The 17,792-nt window shown below is 44.4% G+C and overlaps 3 protein-coding genes and 1 pseudogene across 11 annotated transcripts in view; 1 reads left to right on the forward strand and 3 right to left on the reverse strand.

Moving 5' to 3' along the window:
• The window catches only part of ZNF583 (zinc finger protein 583), a 34,523-nt gene extending 32,969 nt beyond the window's left edge, over window positions 1–1,554 (reverse strand). For 2 of the 3 annotated variants that reach the window (XM_021095099.1, XM_013998841.2), the window contains exon 1: window positions 1,459–1,554. The gene's annotated coding sequence lies outside the window, so the exon portion shown is untranslated. The remainder of the gene's footprint in view (window positions 1–1,458) is intronic. The other variant, XM_013998832.2, reaches the window with a different exon arrangement.
• ZNF582 (zinc finger protein 582) overlaps window positions 1–17,792 on the forward strand; it is a 31,993-nt gene that overhangs the window by 4,036 nt on the left and 10,165 nt on the right. The window contains exons 2-6 of one of the 7 annotated variants that reach the window (XM_021095103.1): window positions 965–1,826; window positions 3,708–3,796; window positions 5,808–5,934; window positions 6,190–6,285; window positions 14,599–16,036. In XM_021095103.1, the coding sequence (XP_020950762.1) occupies window positions 3,788–3,796; window positions 5,808–5,934; window positions 6,190–6,285; window positions 14,599–15,920 (1,554 nt within the window). In that variant the 5' untranslated portion in view covers window positions 965–1,826; window positions 3,708–3,787 and the 3' untranslated portion in view covers window positions 15,921–16,036. The other 6 variants (XM_021095104.1, XM_021095101.1, XM_021095102.1 and 3 more) reach the window with 6 other exon arrangements.
• LOC110261070 overlaps window positions 10,316–17,792 on the reverse strand; it is a 29,267-nt gene continuing 21,790 nt past the window's right edge. The window contains exon 4 of the mRNA XM_021095123.1: window positions 10,316–10,552. The gene's annotated coding sequence lies outside the window, so the exon portion shown is untranslated. The remainder of the gene's footprint in view (window positions 10,553–17,792) is intronic.
• Window positions 11,972–14,085, reverse strand: LOC102162549 (annotated as a pseudogene).

Raw genomic sequence — 17,792 nt, forward strand, 5'->3', positions numbered from 1 at the left:
CTTTTAACCTACTGCGCCCCGGCAGGAACTCCACACACATTTTTAACCATGAGTTCACACGAATCTAATACCACAGGATTCTTCCCTACCTTCCATCATCCACTCACTCTTTTCCCATAGTAAAACACTGGCTTCCAACAAATCAATATATTTATTTGTTTTCTCAATCCTATGATGCATACAAAATAGTTTCCAAATCACTGCTATTATGAAAAAGAACCTACAAAGTTGAGTTTAGGGATTGCTTGCATTTTTTTTTTTTTGGCTTTTTGTCTTTATACAATAGAAATATAGGCTCCTTATCTGAGATATATAAAGTTGTAAAAACTTTTGTCATTTTTCTTTTGCCTTTGCTTATGGTGTATTTTGCCTTACAAAGTGCTTTAGCTTTGTGTTCCCAAGTGTAGCAGTCTTTTCTTGTATTAAGTTTGGATTTTTAAGTCGTAATTAGAAAGCCTTTCCACACACTCAGGTTATAATGGAATTCACCTCTGTACTTGTCTGCTATTTGTACGGTTTAATTTAGAACTCTGATAAAGTTGGTGATTATACTTTTGTATGATATGAAGCATGAATACACTTTAATTTTTTCCCCAATGGTTATCCAGTTATTCCTCAGGGTTGCTCATTAAGAAGTCCATTTCTGGAGTTTCTGTGGTGGCTCAGCGGTTAAGGAACCCAACCAGTATCCATGAGGACACGTGTTCGATCCCTGGCCTTGCTCAGTGGGTTAGGGCTCCTGTGTTACCATGAGCTGTGGTGTAGGTCGCAGAGGCGGCTTGGAGCCTGCCTTGCTGTGGCTGTGGCGCAGGCCAGAGGCTGTAGCTCCTATTCGACTCCTAGCCTGGGAACTTCCATATGCTTCAGGTGCGGCCCTAAAAAGATACACACAAAAAAGTCCATTTTTATCCCAATGACTTGCTACCCTTATCATACAGTCTGCTTCTCTGTTTAATATTTCCAGGCTTTCTCTCCTAGCTGACAACTCATGGACTAATACCCCAGCTACCATCATAGACTTCTTGGCCGCTCTGGGGGCATGTGGAGTTTCCTGGGACTGGGACTGGGACTGAAACTCCACCGCGGCCGAGACCTATACCGCCCGAGCCGCCGCGCAGAATTCCTTAACCCACTGCACCGGGCAGGGATCGACCCGGCGCCTCCACGGCGACCCCAGCCACGCCGTGGGACTCAACTCGCCTCGCCACAGCGAGGGAACTCTTGTGCAAGATGTTGTAAAATTGGTTACGGAACCAACTCCAGGGCTTTTACCTCCCTCCAGAACATCTGGTAAAATGCCTGCTGCACGGTCCGGACGACTCAACACGTGAGAAGAAACTTCGCACATATACCGCCTCTGCAGCCACACACAGACGTCTGCCCGGCGCTGAACGGTCCCAGCCACACACTCAACCACCGAGTCAGAACACGCACCACCACGGCCGCTCACACACTCACCTGCCGTCGGAGAGACGACCACGCGCGGACAACAAGCGCAACACACAACTTCACGCAGCAGCCTGTGGACACAGCGCACCCCGTCCCATCCCAGACGGTCTCTTTCTCTCACACACAGACACACGCACGGACCCGCCCACCAGAAACATCGCGAGATCTTGCCTTGCGGTTTGGTTACTGCCTTTGGGCCTGGAGACTACGTTTCCCAGAAGCAACTGCGGCGCTGTTCCAATCGGGACGCAGCATCGGCGGTGCTTTGTGCGTCTGCGCCATCTTCCGGCTCCCGACTCCGCTGGTTTCTAGGAGGAAGCGCCCCGAGGCTAGAGTGGGCGCGGCAGCGGGGGCATCTGGATCCAAAGAGGCGGCAGGTGAGGGGCTCCGGAGCTCGCCAGGTGTTGTAGGATCCGCGCGGGAGCGAGCTCCACGACCAGGCAGGTCTCGGGCTTAAGCAGAACCGGAACGTCTTACCCCCACGTAAGTCAGCGGCTTTCCTCGCTCTGGACTACATTTCCCATCGGCCCCCGCAGCGCGCCCTGCTGGCGCCCCCTACCTGCAGTCGAGCTCATAGCCCGGGTGCATGGATCCCTAAGGTGGGTGTGTCTCTTGGAGGGTCCTGAACTCCAGAAAATGCTTGCTTATGGATGTTTTGCATTTATTCTTAACGTAGTTGTTTTTTTTTTTTTTAAATCTTTGACGAAGTGAGTTGCAAGACCCCAGAAGATTTGGAACCACTAGTTTATTCCGCAGCATAGTGAGGTTCCCAGACTAGGGGTTTAATCCGATCTGTAACTGCCGGCCTACAGCCACAGCCACGCCAGATCCCAGCCGCTACTGCGACCTACGCCCCAGCTCAGGGCAACGCCAAATCCTTAACCCAATGAGCAAGGCCAGGGATCAAACCCCCATCCTCAGGATACTAGTCGGGTTGGTTAATCACCGAGCCATGACGGGAACTCCGGAACGGCTAGTTTAGAAGCTGTGACATGTTTGAACATTTTACCGGATCTTGTTCAAAATTTGTTCAACCTTGGGGAAACGGTTGGGTAAATCACAGGCCAGCCCTATAATAGAATATTTACAGCTGATACATATAATGCTTAAAAAAAAAAGTGGTCACGAGGAAAAAGACCTGTTATGTGCTATTAGGAAACATTTATCATTATTTCATTTACACACTACTTAGAATTAAATATTTGTAACACTCCAGGCACTCTAAGTTTTTATGAAATGAGCCTCCGCATCTTAATACTCAATACATCTTAATACTCAATGTTTTCCATTCTGGTTTTGGTTTCGTTGGGGAGGAGGGGCAGTTAGCCTGGGCATGGGTGGGTTTGACGTCTTTTTGTTGTTGCTTTTGTTTTATGGCCGCACTCTTGGCATATGGAAGTTCCTGGGCTAGGGACTGAATCCAAACTAGGGGTGTGACCTGCACAATGGCAACCACAGGATCTTTCAACACTTCAGGATGGGGAGGTGGGGGTGCTGCAGTCAGGTTCTTAGCCCACTGTGCCACAGTGGGAACTCTGGGTTTCACTTCTTTTGCTGCATGTTTTCTTGTACAAAGGGCTCCATTGTGAATATCTTTGTCAGCTGATATTGTCAACCACATCATTTTTGATAGTTGCTTGGCATCCATCATATGGCTGTGTCAAAAATGATTCAACCACTTGCCTACCTGTGAAATGTATTAACTTTTTGGTTCAGTTTTTTAGCAAATATTATGCACATAGCTTTGCTGTCACATTTGTGCAGGGCCGTCTTTATGTGACGAGAGTGGAGCACTGGGCCTACTCCATCTAATTCGCCCACTGCCGCCATTCGTTGGCTCGAGGCAGGGTCCACAAAATCGTGTCCACAAGGCCTTGAGTTGGGCTGTGGGGTTCTTTGAGAATTTGGAAGTTAGGTTAAAAGCCAAGGAGACTTTCAAAGGTGTTATACTGAGGACATGAGAGTTAAATATCTGGGAAGGTTTCACTGCGGGCCGGGCTGATGCATCTCAGGCAGGCTGTGCTCCCAGGACTGAGGACAGCCTTCCTTCTCCCAGGGACACCACGTCTCCGTAACGGGACCACGTCTGAGCATCCCTAGCTCAGATTTGCATCAGTAACAAGGTGGAGCTGAGTAACGGCCAGAGTTTGTCCCAGCTCCCTCTAATTTTGGGGGGGGGTGGGGAGTAAAGGAGGTAGGCACTCAGTCTGGGAGCTGAGGCAAGCCTGGCCTCTAATGTTTGCTTTTTCCTCCCTCAGCTCTGCCATCTCCGGACTCTGCCCTTCCCCAGGAGAGAAACCGGGAGCAGGACTCATCAGCCCATGAAATTCTGAAAGTCATGTCCCTCGTGAGTTTTAAAATCATGTAAATATTTGCTTTCCTTATCCTGTAGCTTCCCATCTGGGTTCCATCCAAGAATCGGATTCTCAGATGTTCCCATTTTAGGGAATAAAAAGACCAGGCAGCTAGTACCCTCTCCCACGCCCCCATCCACTTGGACCGGTGCCCAGAGGGATTCATTTTATATACCATTCATCTTCTGATGGCTTTGTATTCCGCTGTGAGGCCAGAGGGAGAAGAAATCTCCTTCCTTACATAAAATGAGAACATCCCTTACAGGGACTGAGGTGTGCTGAAATGAAGATGAATGCTGGTAAGGGATCACACACAAAAGCAGGGGAGCTAGTGTTGGTTGGTCTCAGTTTCAGTGTGGGGGTGCCATCTCCTGCTACTGACAGGTGCGTGTGTGGCTGAAGTTTAGATAAAAATCTATGCTAGATTTGTTGTCAGAACTAAGATCTAGGAGTTCCCTTCGTGGCTCCTTGGTTAACGAACCTGACTAGGATCCATGAGAATGCAGGTGTGGTGTAAGCCGCAGATGCAGCTCAGATCCCACGTTGCTGTGGTGTAGGCCGGCAGCTGCAGCTCTGATTCAACCCCTAGCCTGAGAACTTATGCCACAGATGCAGCCCTAAAATAGCAAAAAAAAAAAAAAAAAAAAAAAAAAGAGAGAGAGAGAATTAGGAGTTCCCGTTGTGGCTCAGTGGTTAACAAATCCGACTAGGAACCATGAGGTTGTGGGTTCAATCCCTGGCCTTGCCCAGTGGGTTAAGGATCCAGTGTTGCCGTGAGCTGTGGTGTAGGTAGCAGATGCGGCTCGGATCCTGAGTTGCTGTGGCTCTGGCATAGGCCGGTGGCTACAGCTCTGAATAGACCCCTAGCCTGGGAACCTCCATATGCTGCGGGAGCGGCCCTAGAAAAGGCAAAAAGACCAACAACAACAACAACAAAAAAAATTACGGTCTAGTTTGAGGTTGCACAGAGCATTTGAATCTAGGTCATCCTCCATCCGCGTCTTCAGTTTAAAAGCAAGCAGAGTACAGAGCTGGGGGTTTTAAGACAATCAGTTCAATGGATTAATTGTTCAGAATCTGGATTGTCATAGTTTTGGAAGAGCCTCAGGAGATCTGACCTTTGGAGACCACTGTACCCAAATTAAGAAAGTGGTTGAGTGAGTTTTCTTCACTTGATAAAACTGTACAGCTGATAAAATCTTCATTCGAGAATTTTCTCAGGAAAAACGTGTGTGCTATGTTCTGCTTTCACACAATGATGAGCCTTTGTCTTAAAGCAGATCTTGACCTTAATGAAAATGCTCTTTTCTAAGACAGAAAACACTATTTTAAGGAGTGACTGTTGTGGCTCAGCAGGCTAAGAACCAGCATTAAGTCTGTGAGGATGCAGGTTTGATCCTTGGCCTCATTCAGTGGGTTAAGGACCCAGCACTGCCGCAGGCTGCAGCACAGGCTACAGATGCAGCTCAGATCTGATGCCGCGGTGGCTGTAGCGTAGGCAGGCAGTTGCAGTTCTGATTTGACCCCTAGCCTGAGAACTTCCATATGCCACCGGTGCAGCTGTATTTAAAAAAAAAAGGAAGAAAATATTATTTTAATAAAATACGTTGGGAAAAGTACCAAAAATTGTTGGGTTTCGTTGTTACTCCATACAAGTACAAATGATAAGCCTCACACTGAGAGGCGTGTACCAAGGACACAGCAGGCAGTCTGTTTGCTTACACTGTTTGTCACAACTGGGAAAACGCCATTTGGCTAGATTTCAGTTTTCATCCCAGACCTAAGTAAAGAGCTTTGGCTTGCAGTAAAAAGGAAAACTCGAGACTGTATGAACATCTCTTTTACCTGTGCCCATCTTTTCCTGTCACCTGTTCACATCGGAAGCCTCCAGCCACCGCCTTTTCACCAGAACAGCCCATTCCTGCGGAGCCCGCCTCCCTCTCTCATCCCACTGAAAAACCTTGCCTTGAATTCTGCACATCACAGACCTGTCTGTCCTTCCAGGGGTCAGCCTTGTTCCGGGACGTGGCCGTAGTCTTCACCCGAGAAGAATGGGAGCAGCTGGCGCCTGCGCAGAGGGATCTGTACAGAGATGTGATGTTGGAAACGTATGGCAACCTGGTCTCACTGGGTAAGGCCACGTGGTCAGTCAGTTTGGAGGTTCCCCTTGGGCACATCTGTGACATCCTTGTCCATTTCAGGGCATCGTTTGAGCGGTTAGAGGGCAGCTCCATGGCCTGAAGCTACATCTCCCCCAGTCCCCGGGTGACTCGTACATTCCCTCAGCTCCTCCTGCCGCTGCCTCTCCTGCTCAGTAACAGGCCCTGGTTCTGAATTCCGGGGCTCCACACCATAACAGGGTGGCGTGTTTTTATCTCACATCCAGGCCTCGCCGTTTCCAAACCTGAGGTGATCGCCTTCCTGGAGCAAGGCAGAGAGCCCTGGATGGTGGAGGAAGTGGTGACGGGAAGCCTGTGCCCAGGTGAGTGAGGCATGTGTGGGGGGAGAAGCCACTGCAGACACCCGTCCAGCTGGTTAGCGAGGAAGCAGGCCCTTCGAGGTAGAAAATTTTCCAAGTTGCCAGACTCGGAGGTCCGGTCTCAGTCATCATCTTCCTTAGCTTGTCAGAAGCACTGGACAAAAATGCTGTTCCTTCCCTCCCGAAACATTCATGTGTGTGTGGGGCAGCTCTGCCTCTTGCTCTCGCCTGTGCTATGAACCACCCTCCGCCTCCCTGGTGGATCTTCTCACCCGCAGTAAAAACTGGAGCACTCCAGCGCTTAGGCTGGGCCCCTCCTCTTTACATCCATTCCCCAGGACCTTCTCCGTGACCAGGCGGTACACACTGTCCATACCCGTGCTGTCTGATGTGGAGCCACTGGCCACATGGAGCTGTTGACATTTTAATTAATGACAATCAAACACATTTTAAAACGCACTTGCCGCTGTCACATCTCAGATGCTCAGTGGCTGCTTTGTGGCTCCTGGCTCCTGTACTGGACAGTGCAGAGAAAGAACAGGGCCATCACTGGGGAGAGTTCTTGCGGCCGACCCAAATCACGACATTCACCGTTGACTTCTCCCTGGAATTGCAGATCCTCCACTTGGACTCCACTCTTAGGACTCCACTTGGATGTTCACCAGACATCCTGAGATTAAGTCCAGAAGGGCGTGCTGCATCCTTCCTGGCAGACACACTCTTCCCCATTTCTTCGGCATGTTAGCAACAGGGGCCTCTGTTCTCCGTGCTCCAGTCAAAAGCTATTGAGGCTTCCTGGACTGTGTGTGTCTCACACACACTCGGTCTGTCAGCATGAGCTCTACCTGGACATACACGCAGGACGTAACCCTTCTCACCAACAGCACCGCTACCACCCTCATCCCCACCACTCTTGGACTGTTGCAGCAGCCCCCTCCCTGTGCTTCTGCGCCCTCGCTTGTCCGCTGCACTGCATTCTCCACACAGCGGTCAGAGCACCCTCCTCAAAACGGCAGTGAGGGTGTATTACATCTGCTTAAAACCTGCCAGGACCCCCACCTCACTCAAGAGAAAATCCAAAACCCATATCACAGCCTAGAAAGCTCTAGTCTGTACTGCAGCTACCAGCCACAAAGCTATTTAAGTGTTAACGAAAACTGGAGTTCCCGTCATGATTCAGTGGTTAACGAACCCGACTAGTATCCATGAGGACGCAGGTTCGATCCCTGGCCTGATCCCTGCTCGGTGGGTTAAGGAAGCAGCGTGGCTGTGAGCTGTGGTGTAGGTTGCAGACGGGGCTCGGATCCATGTTGCTGTGGCTGTGGTTCCCGAGCCTGGGCATCTCCATATGCCATGGGTGTGGCCCTTAATAAAAGACAAAAAAAACAAAAACACTAAAATGAAATAAAATGTAAAATTCCTTTCCGCAGTCACCCTAGCCACGTTTCCAATGCCAACTAGCCAAGTAGAGCTAGTGGCTGCCGTACTGGACAGTGCAGAATAGACATCTTCAGCATCACCAGAGTTCGGTGGACTTCGATCCACTTGCCTGCCTCCACTCTGACTTCATCTGCTGCCTCTCGCCATGTTTCTTATTCCATGACGGCCACACCAGCCTCTCTGCTGTTGCATTAACACAGACGCTGGCAAGTGTCGTCTTTAAAAGTCCAGGCAGTAAACGTACTAAGCTTTGCCAATTAGATGGTCTCTGTCGCAACTACATAGCGCTGCGGTGGGAGTGTGCACGCAGCCAAGACAAGTAGGTACAGCCCATCTCTGACACAGCAAGCTTATTTCAGTTTCAAGGCTTCTTTGCCTGCTGTCCCTCTGCCTGGGGTGCTCTGGCGCTGGGTAGGTGATTTCTCAGCCTCAGCAGTGTTGACTTCGGGTGGGAAAGTTCTTTGGCATCGGGGTGGTAGGGGTCATTCTGTGCACTGGTAGGATGTTTAGCAGCCTCCCTGGCCTCCCCTCACTTGTGACAGACAAAGAAGTCTGCAGACACTGTTGAATGTCCCCTGGAGGGGCAAAATCTTCCCTGATGAGACCCAAAGTTACAATGTGACATGAATCCAAAAACATGTCCATTGGAGTTCCTGTCGTGGCTCAGTGGTTAACAAATCTGACGAGGAACGATGAGGTTGTGGGTTCGATCCCTGGCCTTGCTCAGTGGGTTAAGGATGCCGTGAGCTGTGGTGTAGGTGGCAGACGCAGCTGGGATCCCACGTTGCTGTGACAGTGGCATAGGCCAGCAGCTACAGCTCCGATGAGACCCCTGGCCTGGGAACCTCCATATGCCAAAAGTGCGGCCCTAGAAAAGACGAAAAAAACCCAAAAAATTCAGGAGTTCCCGTCGTGGCGCAGTGGTTAACGAATCCGACTAGGAACCATGAGGTTGCGGGTTCGGTCCCTGCCCTTGCTCAGTGGGTTAACGATCCGGCGTTGCCGTGAGCTGTGGTGTAGGTTGCAGACGCGGCTCGGATCCCGCGTTGCTGTGGCTCTGGCGTAGGCTGGTGGCTACAGCTCCGATTCGACCCCTAGTCTGGGAACCTCCATATGCCGCGGGAGCGGCCCAAGAAATAGCAACAACAACAACAACAAAAAAGACAAAAAAAAAAAAAAAATTCAAAAACATGTCCATAAACATCTTCTACAACGTACACAGCACTGTGCGAAAATGTCAAATGGGAACCTAAGAACCCACAAGCATTACAATGTGGCAGATTCATCCACGCTGAAGTAGTACTTGGCTCTCGGGAGCGAGCGAGGTCAGGCGTGGAGTGAGTGTGGGAGAGAAGGTGCCTGCTGCCATGTTGTGTGCGGACATGCTCGTGGTTCGGGGAATTAGAACCTGAGAATATCCGGGGGTCGTCATTCTGGCTATTACAGCTGAAATGTTGGAGAACAGGTTTTTGCTTTTGTCACTTGAATTTGACAGCATGTGCTTGTTTGTTTGAGGTGCGCAGTTTGTTTACTCCTTAGATACATGGGCTTGTATCATATATGTACAATTTAAATTACTCAATGAATTCTATTACATTTATGGTTGTACAACGACCATCACAACCCAGTATTATGGCATTTCCATCCCAAACCCCAGCGCACCCCCCCCCCCGCCCCCTTCCTGTCTGATTTGGAAACCATAAGTTTTTCAGTCTGTGCGTCAGTATCTGCTCTGCAAAGAAGTTCATTGTGTCCTTTTTTTAGATACCACATCAGTGATAGCATTTGATGTTGTCTCCCCACCTGACTGACTTCACTTAGCGTGCTAACTTCTAGGTCCATCCATGTTGCTGCAAATGCTGTTATTTCTTTCCTTTTAATGGTTGAGTAGTATTCCATTGCGTATATGGACCACATCTTCTTTATCCACTCCTCTGTCAATGGGCGTTTAGGTTGCTTCCATGTCTTGGCTATTTGTATATAGTGCTGCAGTGAACACTGGAGTACATGCATTTTTTTCAAGTCATGGTTTTCTCTGGATAGATGCCCAGGAGTGGGCTTGCTGGATCCAATGGTAGTTCTATTTTTTAGTTTTCTGAGGAATCTCCAATGCCGGCATCCGAGCCATGTCTGCGACCTACATCACAGCTCACAGCAATGCTGGATCCTTAACCCACTCAGCAAGGCCAGGGATTGAACTTGCAACCTCATAGTTCCTAGTCGGATTTGTTAACCACTGAGCCACGACAGGAACCCCCAGAACAGTGTCAATAAGAGTAGTTTACATATAATCTTTTTCTTGACCTTAATAGGAATATTTTTAGTGTCTATTCATTAAGCATAATATCAGCCAGGGAAATGAAATAGGGATATTTTCTTAGGTTAAAGCAGCATTCACCTTTTCATATTTTTTTCTTTTAATATATAGAGTCTGGATTACATGAATAGATTTCCTAATATTGAACTCCTGATACTGAATACTGAGTCTAAACATTCAAGTGTTGCATTTCTTGAGCCAGTTGTGGTCATTTATAGTTTTTCTGGAAAATGTATTTAATTTTTTTAAGTTTATGGTAAAATATACATAACAAAATTCACCTTTTAAAGTGTATAGTTCATTGGCATTTAGTATTAGTCATCATTATCTAATTTCGGAATTTTTTCATCACTCAGTGATATTGTGATTTATAGTAAGAAATGTTTTTGGTCTTCATCCCGGTTTTCTGGCGCATAGCTTTAAAACCCTTGGAATCTCCAAAGTCCTGAGTGTCTTCTGTATGCTAATTAGATCACTGGTGGCTGGGTCTCCTGGATAGCTTCAGGATGGAGGCTGGATGAGAGGGAAACCAATTAGGTGATCAGAGGGATGGAACTTTCAGCCCCCACCCCAACCTCCTGGAAGAGGAGAGGGGTCTGGGAGTTGAGCTCATCACTGATGGACAGGATTTGGTTAACCATACCTACATAATGAGGTTTCCACAAAAATCCCTCAAGCATGGGGTTCACAGAGTTTCCAGGTTGGTGAACTGTGGAGGTGGCGTGGCCAGAGACGGCATGGAATCTCCACATCCTTTCCCCCCCATCTTGCCCTATGCATCTCTTCCATCTGGCTGTTCCTCAGTTACACACTTTGTAACAAACTGGTAATATAGTAAGTAAACTGTTTTCCTAAATCCTCAGAGCCATTCTAGCAAATGATTAATCCCATGGAGGGAGTTGTGGGAAACCTGCGATTTATGGGGGGCACTGGTGGAAGCAGTCTGGTGAGACTGAGCCCTTAATCTGGGAGATCTGCAGAAAGAGTGTCAGGATTGACTTAAATTTGTAGATTGTCCAGTCAGTATCTGCCAGATTTGGAGAGCTGCTTGATGTAAGTGAAAAACCCACACACATCTGGTGACTAGAAGTATCAGAAGTGAAATAGGGAGAGAGTGTGGTGTTAGGAGTGTTTTTCCTAGACATACCCCAGAAGGAAACCCCATACCCATGAAGCAGCCATGTCTTATTCCCCCTTCACCCCAGCACTTGGCAACTACTAACCTGCTTTCTGCCTCAGTAGATTTGCTTATTGTGGATACTGCACAGAAATGGAATCATATGTGGCCTTTTGTGTCTGAGTTCACTTGGTATGATATCTTTAAGGTTCATCCATATTGTAGCATGTGACAGGATTTCTTTCCACTTTAAGGCTCTATTATATGCCACAATTTTTTATCCATTCATCTGTCAGTGGACATTTGGGTTGCTTTCACCCCTTAGCTATTGGGACTAATGTAGTGAACATGGGTGTGCAAATCTCTCTTTCAGAGTCAATTCTCTTGGTTATATACCCAGAAGTAGGATTGCTGGGTCAAACAGTACTTCTCTTTTTAATTTTTTAAGGGCCACTATGCTGCTTGCCATAGTGATGGCACAAATTTACATTCCCACCAATAGTGCACAAAGGTTCCAGTTTCTCCACATCCTGTCAACACTTGTTATTTTGTGTTTGTGTGTGTGTGAATTTTTTAATAGTGACCGTCCTAATAGCTGTGAGGCAATATCTCGTTATAGTTTTGATCTGCATTTCTCAAATGATTAGTGATGTAGTTTGAGCATCTTTATATAGGCCTGTTCATTTGTATGTCTTCTTTAGAAAAATGTCTATTCAGGTTCTTTGCCCATTTAAACATTTTTAAACAAGTTATTTGTGGCTTTTGGTTGAGTTTTAGGAGTTCCTTATATATTCTGGATATTAACCCCTCACTAGATACATGATTTGCAGATATCTTCTCCCATTCTGTAGGTTGCCTTTTCACTCTCTTGACTGTTTCCTTTGATGTGCAAAAGTTTCTAAGTTTGATACAGTCCCATTTGTCTATTTTTGCTTTTGGTACCTGTGTTTTGGGTACAGTATCCAAGAAATCCTTGCGAGGTGCAGTGTCATGAGGCTTTCCCCATTTTCTAGGAGCTTTATGGTTTTAGGTCTTTAATCCATATTGCGTTATTTTTTATATGTATGGCATAAGGTAAGGGTCCTGCTTCTTTCTTTTGCACATGGATATCCAATTTCCTCAGCCTCCTTTGTTGAAGAGCCTGTCCTTTCCTCATTGCATGGACTTGGCATTCTTGTGGAAGTTCATTTGACCATATGCATAAAGGTTTAATTTCTGTGCTTTCTCTTCTGTTCCACTGATCTTTATGTTTGCCTTTATGCCAGTACCACACTATTTGGATTACTGTAGCTCTTTAATATGTTTTGAAATCAGGAAGTGAGAGACTTCCAATTTCTTCTTCCTTTTCAAGATTGTTTTGGCCATTTGGGATCCTTTAAGGTTCCATATGAGGAAACCCAAACATTTCAGTGCTAAGACTATACATAAAATTTGGGGACATTATTTCATTGGTTGTCAAAAACAATAACTACTAATGCTAATTCATGTCCCAAACTGTGCCAGGTCTTCTCAGCAAAACATGAAAATAATCCAGAGGACCTCACTAGTATTGTTGCCATTTTGCAACTTTACAAGGAGTAGAACAGAAGTTAGAAAATAAGTGCTGTCTTTGTATAGTTAGAGCACAGTATATAACCAGCAATGGCTTAATTCAGATGAGTGCAAAAGTGCTCATGGAATAAACAATGTACTTTGATTGCCATCAAGCAACAAAACTCAATTGCATCACATGTCTGTAACAGAAAATGTGGCAGTTTGGAGAGAAGCGTGCTTTTAATGTCATGTCCTTAAAGGCAGATGTTTTTGTTTTTTTTTTCACATTGCCAAAAAGACCAAGTAATGTGTGATCACTTGAATTACTCAAACCACTTCCATTTGGGCATAGTTACATATTCCCAAACTAATTTTCTTCTGTCCACCAGGCTGGCTTTAATATTGCATGGTCTACTACAGTCTTTTGGTTGTCTTTCTTTATAGGATGGCAGCCAGATGTTGCTAATCATTAAATAGATGGACCACCAATTCATAGGTGGCCATCAGAATGACTGTGTTTGGAATCTGTCTTACCTGAGTTGTTAGACCACAGTAAAGAGACCCATAAAGGGAGCTTCCTCCTGAACAACCAAACATGGTGTCTGAAAAAATACTTCTACTTTATGCCCTCTTCATATGGTCTTGTTCTTAAAACTTCATGTGGATGAACTATGGTTGTGGTGCAAGTTTTTGAGATGACAGCAGCATCATTCCCCCAAAATCTGATACTTCTTTTACAGATTTTCATTATCTGCCATTGTCAAAGTAATCTTTTACTCCAGTAGTTTTTGCCTAATAATTTCACAAATAACCAATGAATAGGAGTCTCTGATATGCCACCAGAGGAAGCAGACATGCCCTTATAAAACCTTCTTTGGCCTTCTAATATACTTGACGACCACATTCAAGAGCTCTCATTCACTTTTCCCCATAGTTCCTTGCATGAAGCTGCAACAAATTCTTTTTAGCCAAATGGGACTGATTTCTGTGATTACGGTAAAATAGGCCACTGTAATCGAAATCATGTACCAGGTAAAATCAAGATCAAATACACCATTCAGCCTTTTCCTTGCAATTTGAATAACCAGCAAAGAATGTTGCTCTGGAAGATGCTACCCCATTAAATTCAGGCCTGATCTTCTAAATAAGGAGCAAGGCCCTCCTTTACTAAGGTCACTGTTAGGCAAAGGAAAGATCCAAGGAATACGGTCCAATTGACATTAGCTCTAGCCATGGTGTTCAGCTAAACTTCAGAGCCAGAAAGCATCACAGCAGAAGGCCAAGGCTGAATTATTACAACTTCCAGTTGTAATAGCCCTCCTATACCACTACATTCCCTTACAAGCAGATGCACTGTCAGGTTCCTCTGGCCAGAGAAGTATCTAGTCACCACTCTCCATCATTTAAAAATTCCACTTTATTGCCATATAATTTATATTCAAATAAATGCATGCATTTTACTATAATAAGAGTACTCACTAATGTGTATACTCACATAACCACCACTACAGAAAAATAAAGAACATTTTCATCACCCTGAAAAGTTTCCCTTCCCACACAGTTGCTCATAATCTCAGCCAACAAATGATTTGCTTTCTGTCACCCTAGGTTATATTTGTCTTTTCTAGGGTTTCATAGAAACATTCATTTTTAAAAATACGGTTCAGAGGTAATTCTGATTCATATTTACATTTTAGAAATACTCTTATAATATCTCTAATTACCTCGTTCATCTCAATTTATGGTCTTTCCTCTTTCTCTGTTTTACTTCTCCATTTTCTAATTGCTTAGTCACGTTCAAGAACTTACAGATATTATCTTGAGTCTAAAGTTTCCAATTTTTACTACAGTAGTTCTTTTTTTCTGGAAAAGGAAAAAACAAACACATACTTGTTTTGTTTTTTTTCAGTATTGGAATCCAGGTATGATACTAAGGTATTATCTCCAAAGCAGCACAGTTATGAAGTACAGTCACCACGGTGGGAGATAATGGAAAGTCTTACAAGTTATGGTCTTGAGTGCTCAAGTTTCCAAGGTAACTGGGAATGTCGAAGTCAACTTGACAGGCAAGAGGGAAATCCAGATGGACATTTAAGTCAAATGATAATCAATAATGAGGAAATGTCCACTTTCAACCAGCAAGCATCCCTCACTTTTTATCAGAAAATTCATCCCAGAGAAAAGCCCTATGGATATAATGAATGTAGAAAAGACTTCTGGCAAGAGGACTTCCTTATTAATCATCAAGGGATTCATATTAATGAGAAACCCTATAAATGTAAAGAATGTGGGAAGGCCTTCAAATATGGCTCACGACTAATTCAACATGAAAATATTCATTCTGGCAAGAAACCATATGAATGTAAAGAATGTGGAAAGGCCTTCAATTCTGGTTCAAATTTCATACAACATCAGCGAGTTCATACTGGTGAGAAACCTTATGAATGTAAGGACTGTGCAAAGGCCTTTAGTCGAAGCTCACAGCTGATTGAACATCAACGAATTCACACTGGTGAGAAACCCTATCAGTGTAAGGAATGTGGCAAGGCCTTTAATAGGATCTCACATCTTAAAGTACATTATAGAATTCATACTGGTGAAAAACCCTATGCATGCAAGGACTGTGGGAAAACCTTTAGTCATCGTTCTCAGTTGATTCAACATCAGACCATTCACACTGGCAAGAAACTCTACGAATGTAAAGAATGTGGAAAGGCCTTTAATCAAGGTTCAACTCTTATTCGACATCAGAGAATTCATACCGGTGAGAAGCCCTATGAATGTAAGGCATGTGGGAAGGCCTTTAGGGTCAGCTCACAACTTAAGCAACATCAGAGGATTCACACTGGAGAGAAACCCTACCAATGTAAAGTATGTGGTAGGGCTTTCAAACGGGTCTCACATCTTACTGTACATTATAGAATTCATACAGGTGAGAAACCATATGAATGTAAGGAATGTGGGAAAGCCTTCAGTCATTGCTCACAACTGATTCAACATCAGGTAATTCATGCTGAGGAAAAACCCTATGAATATAAGGAATGTGGGAGGACTTTAAATCACGATTCACCTACTATTCAACATCAGAGAATGCGTAATAGAGAAACACAAGTGAACTTAATAAATGTAGAAAAGCCTTCCATCAACACTTATCCCCTATTAGTCATCAGAGAATTTATGTTAGCAAGCAACCATATGAATGGAAATAATAGAAAGAGTCCATTAGCTTAGGCTAATCACAACTTACTCTTTATATCTTGGGGAAAGACTTAAATAATGTAATGCAAGTGAGAATTCCTTTGTTCAGAGCTATCCTTTATCCTAATAAAATTCATACTGAAGAAAAATCATATGGATGCAAATTTTTTAGACCATAATTGTCAAAGGTTGGAAAATATTTTGTCTCTTAACACACTCCAGAATCACATTTTCCTAACCACAGTGTAATATTTTAACAATAGCTAAAAGAGTGAATTTTCTCAGAAATTCACAAAAAAAAAAAAAAAAAAAAGAGCCAAATTACTTTTGGGTTAACAAGGAACTAAAAGAATGACAATGAGGGTTTTACATGCCAAGAAATGTGGGATGTGGCTGAAACTACTTAGATCAACTATTATGGCCTTTAAGTGCATGCTAAACATGAATATACGAATGACAATATTCATATATACTAAATGTGCTATTTAAGAAGCCAGAAAAAAGAATACCAAACACTTTGGAGTCTTTCTTAATTTCCATGTTGTTTGTTTTGGAAGGGGTTGGTTGCCTACCTAGCAGCCTTACCCAGTTCATTACTACTTGCGGCCACTGTGTCTTGCCTTAGAATCTGAAGAAGTCAGATGCTAATTTTCAGCCTTCTTTGCAGCTAAGTATGGCCCATATGTTCTAGTGTATGGCCAGTATGGCTCTACAGGGCCTTCTGGGAAAGAGCTTCCTTATTCAGAAAAGACAGATATATTAGGAAGATGCACTCCCCTTTCACTTCTTGCTTTTAAACATTTTCCTCTGAGAACATGATGCCTGGAGCTGCTGTAGCCATTTCTGAACCAAGAACAGAAAATAGAGGACCTCAAAGAAGCTGACTGAGAACCCTAAGAACACTGAGCTATGAGGCCTATTTGGAACTATCCCTTTGAGGCCTTCTCATGTAAGAAAAATAAACCTTTTAGTTGAATATTTTGTAAACTTGTACCTAAAAACATCCTAAATGATAATAACTTCAAATTTTATTTTATTATGATTGGTAAATGTAACCTGAAAATATATATTTTGAATTTCACATTTTCCTCAGTGGCTCAGTACAGGATTGATTTTTATATGTGTTCCATAGCACAGAAAAAAAAAATACATATCCTTTTTTGGATATGAGATTCTTATATTTAAGCCAGTCAATTACAATGATAAAACTCTCCATATTCTTATATAATTTGGTATACTGGATCAGAATTTCCTGAAATTGAATTTTTTTTTAGCCACAATCTTGAATTTCCAGAGATTTTAATATTTAATGCTGCATGACCTATTAAGACGTATGACTTAACCCCTATTTATGAATCATATTTTTATCACTATATAATATCCTACTCTACCAAGTGTAGGTATTGACAACATATTATTGACAACAGTAGATCTGAGTGGTTGCAACAAGGACTATGGCCACAATGCCTATTTCTTTCCTGCCTGGCCCTCTAGATAAGAAACTTGCCGGAGTTCCCGTCGTGGCGCAGTGGTTAACGAATCCGACTAGGAACCATGAGGTTGCGGCTTCGATCCCTGCCCTTGCTCAGTGGGTTAACGATCCAGTGTTGCCGTGAGCTGTGGTGTAGGTTGCAGAGGCGGCTCGGATCCCGCGTTGCTGTGGCTCTGGCGTAGGCCAGTGGCTACAGCTCGGATTCGACCCCTAGCCTGGGAATCTCCATATGCCGCAGGAGCGGCCCAAGAAATGGCAAAAAGACAGAAAAAAAAAAAAAAAAAAAGAAACTTGCCAACCTTGGCCTAGTGGAATCCTTTTGGTATCATCCTTGTTTACCTGATGTGTTTTTGCCCATTCATTTATTTTCAGCCCCTGTCATTTTAGTTATTTTTTTTAAAAAGCTGATTTTT

This window comes from Sus scrofa, chromosome 6 (assembly GCF_000003025.6).
Source record: "Sus scrofa isolate TJ Tabasco breed Duroc chromosome 6, Sscrofa11.1, whole genome shotgun sequence".
In the NCBI taxonomy this organism is placed as follows: Eukaryota; Metazoa; Chordata; class Mammalia; order Artiodactyla; family Suidae; genus Sus; species Sus scrofa.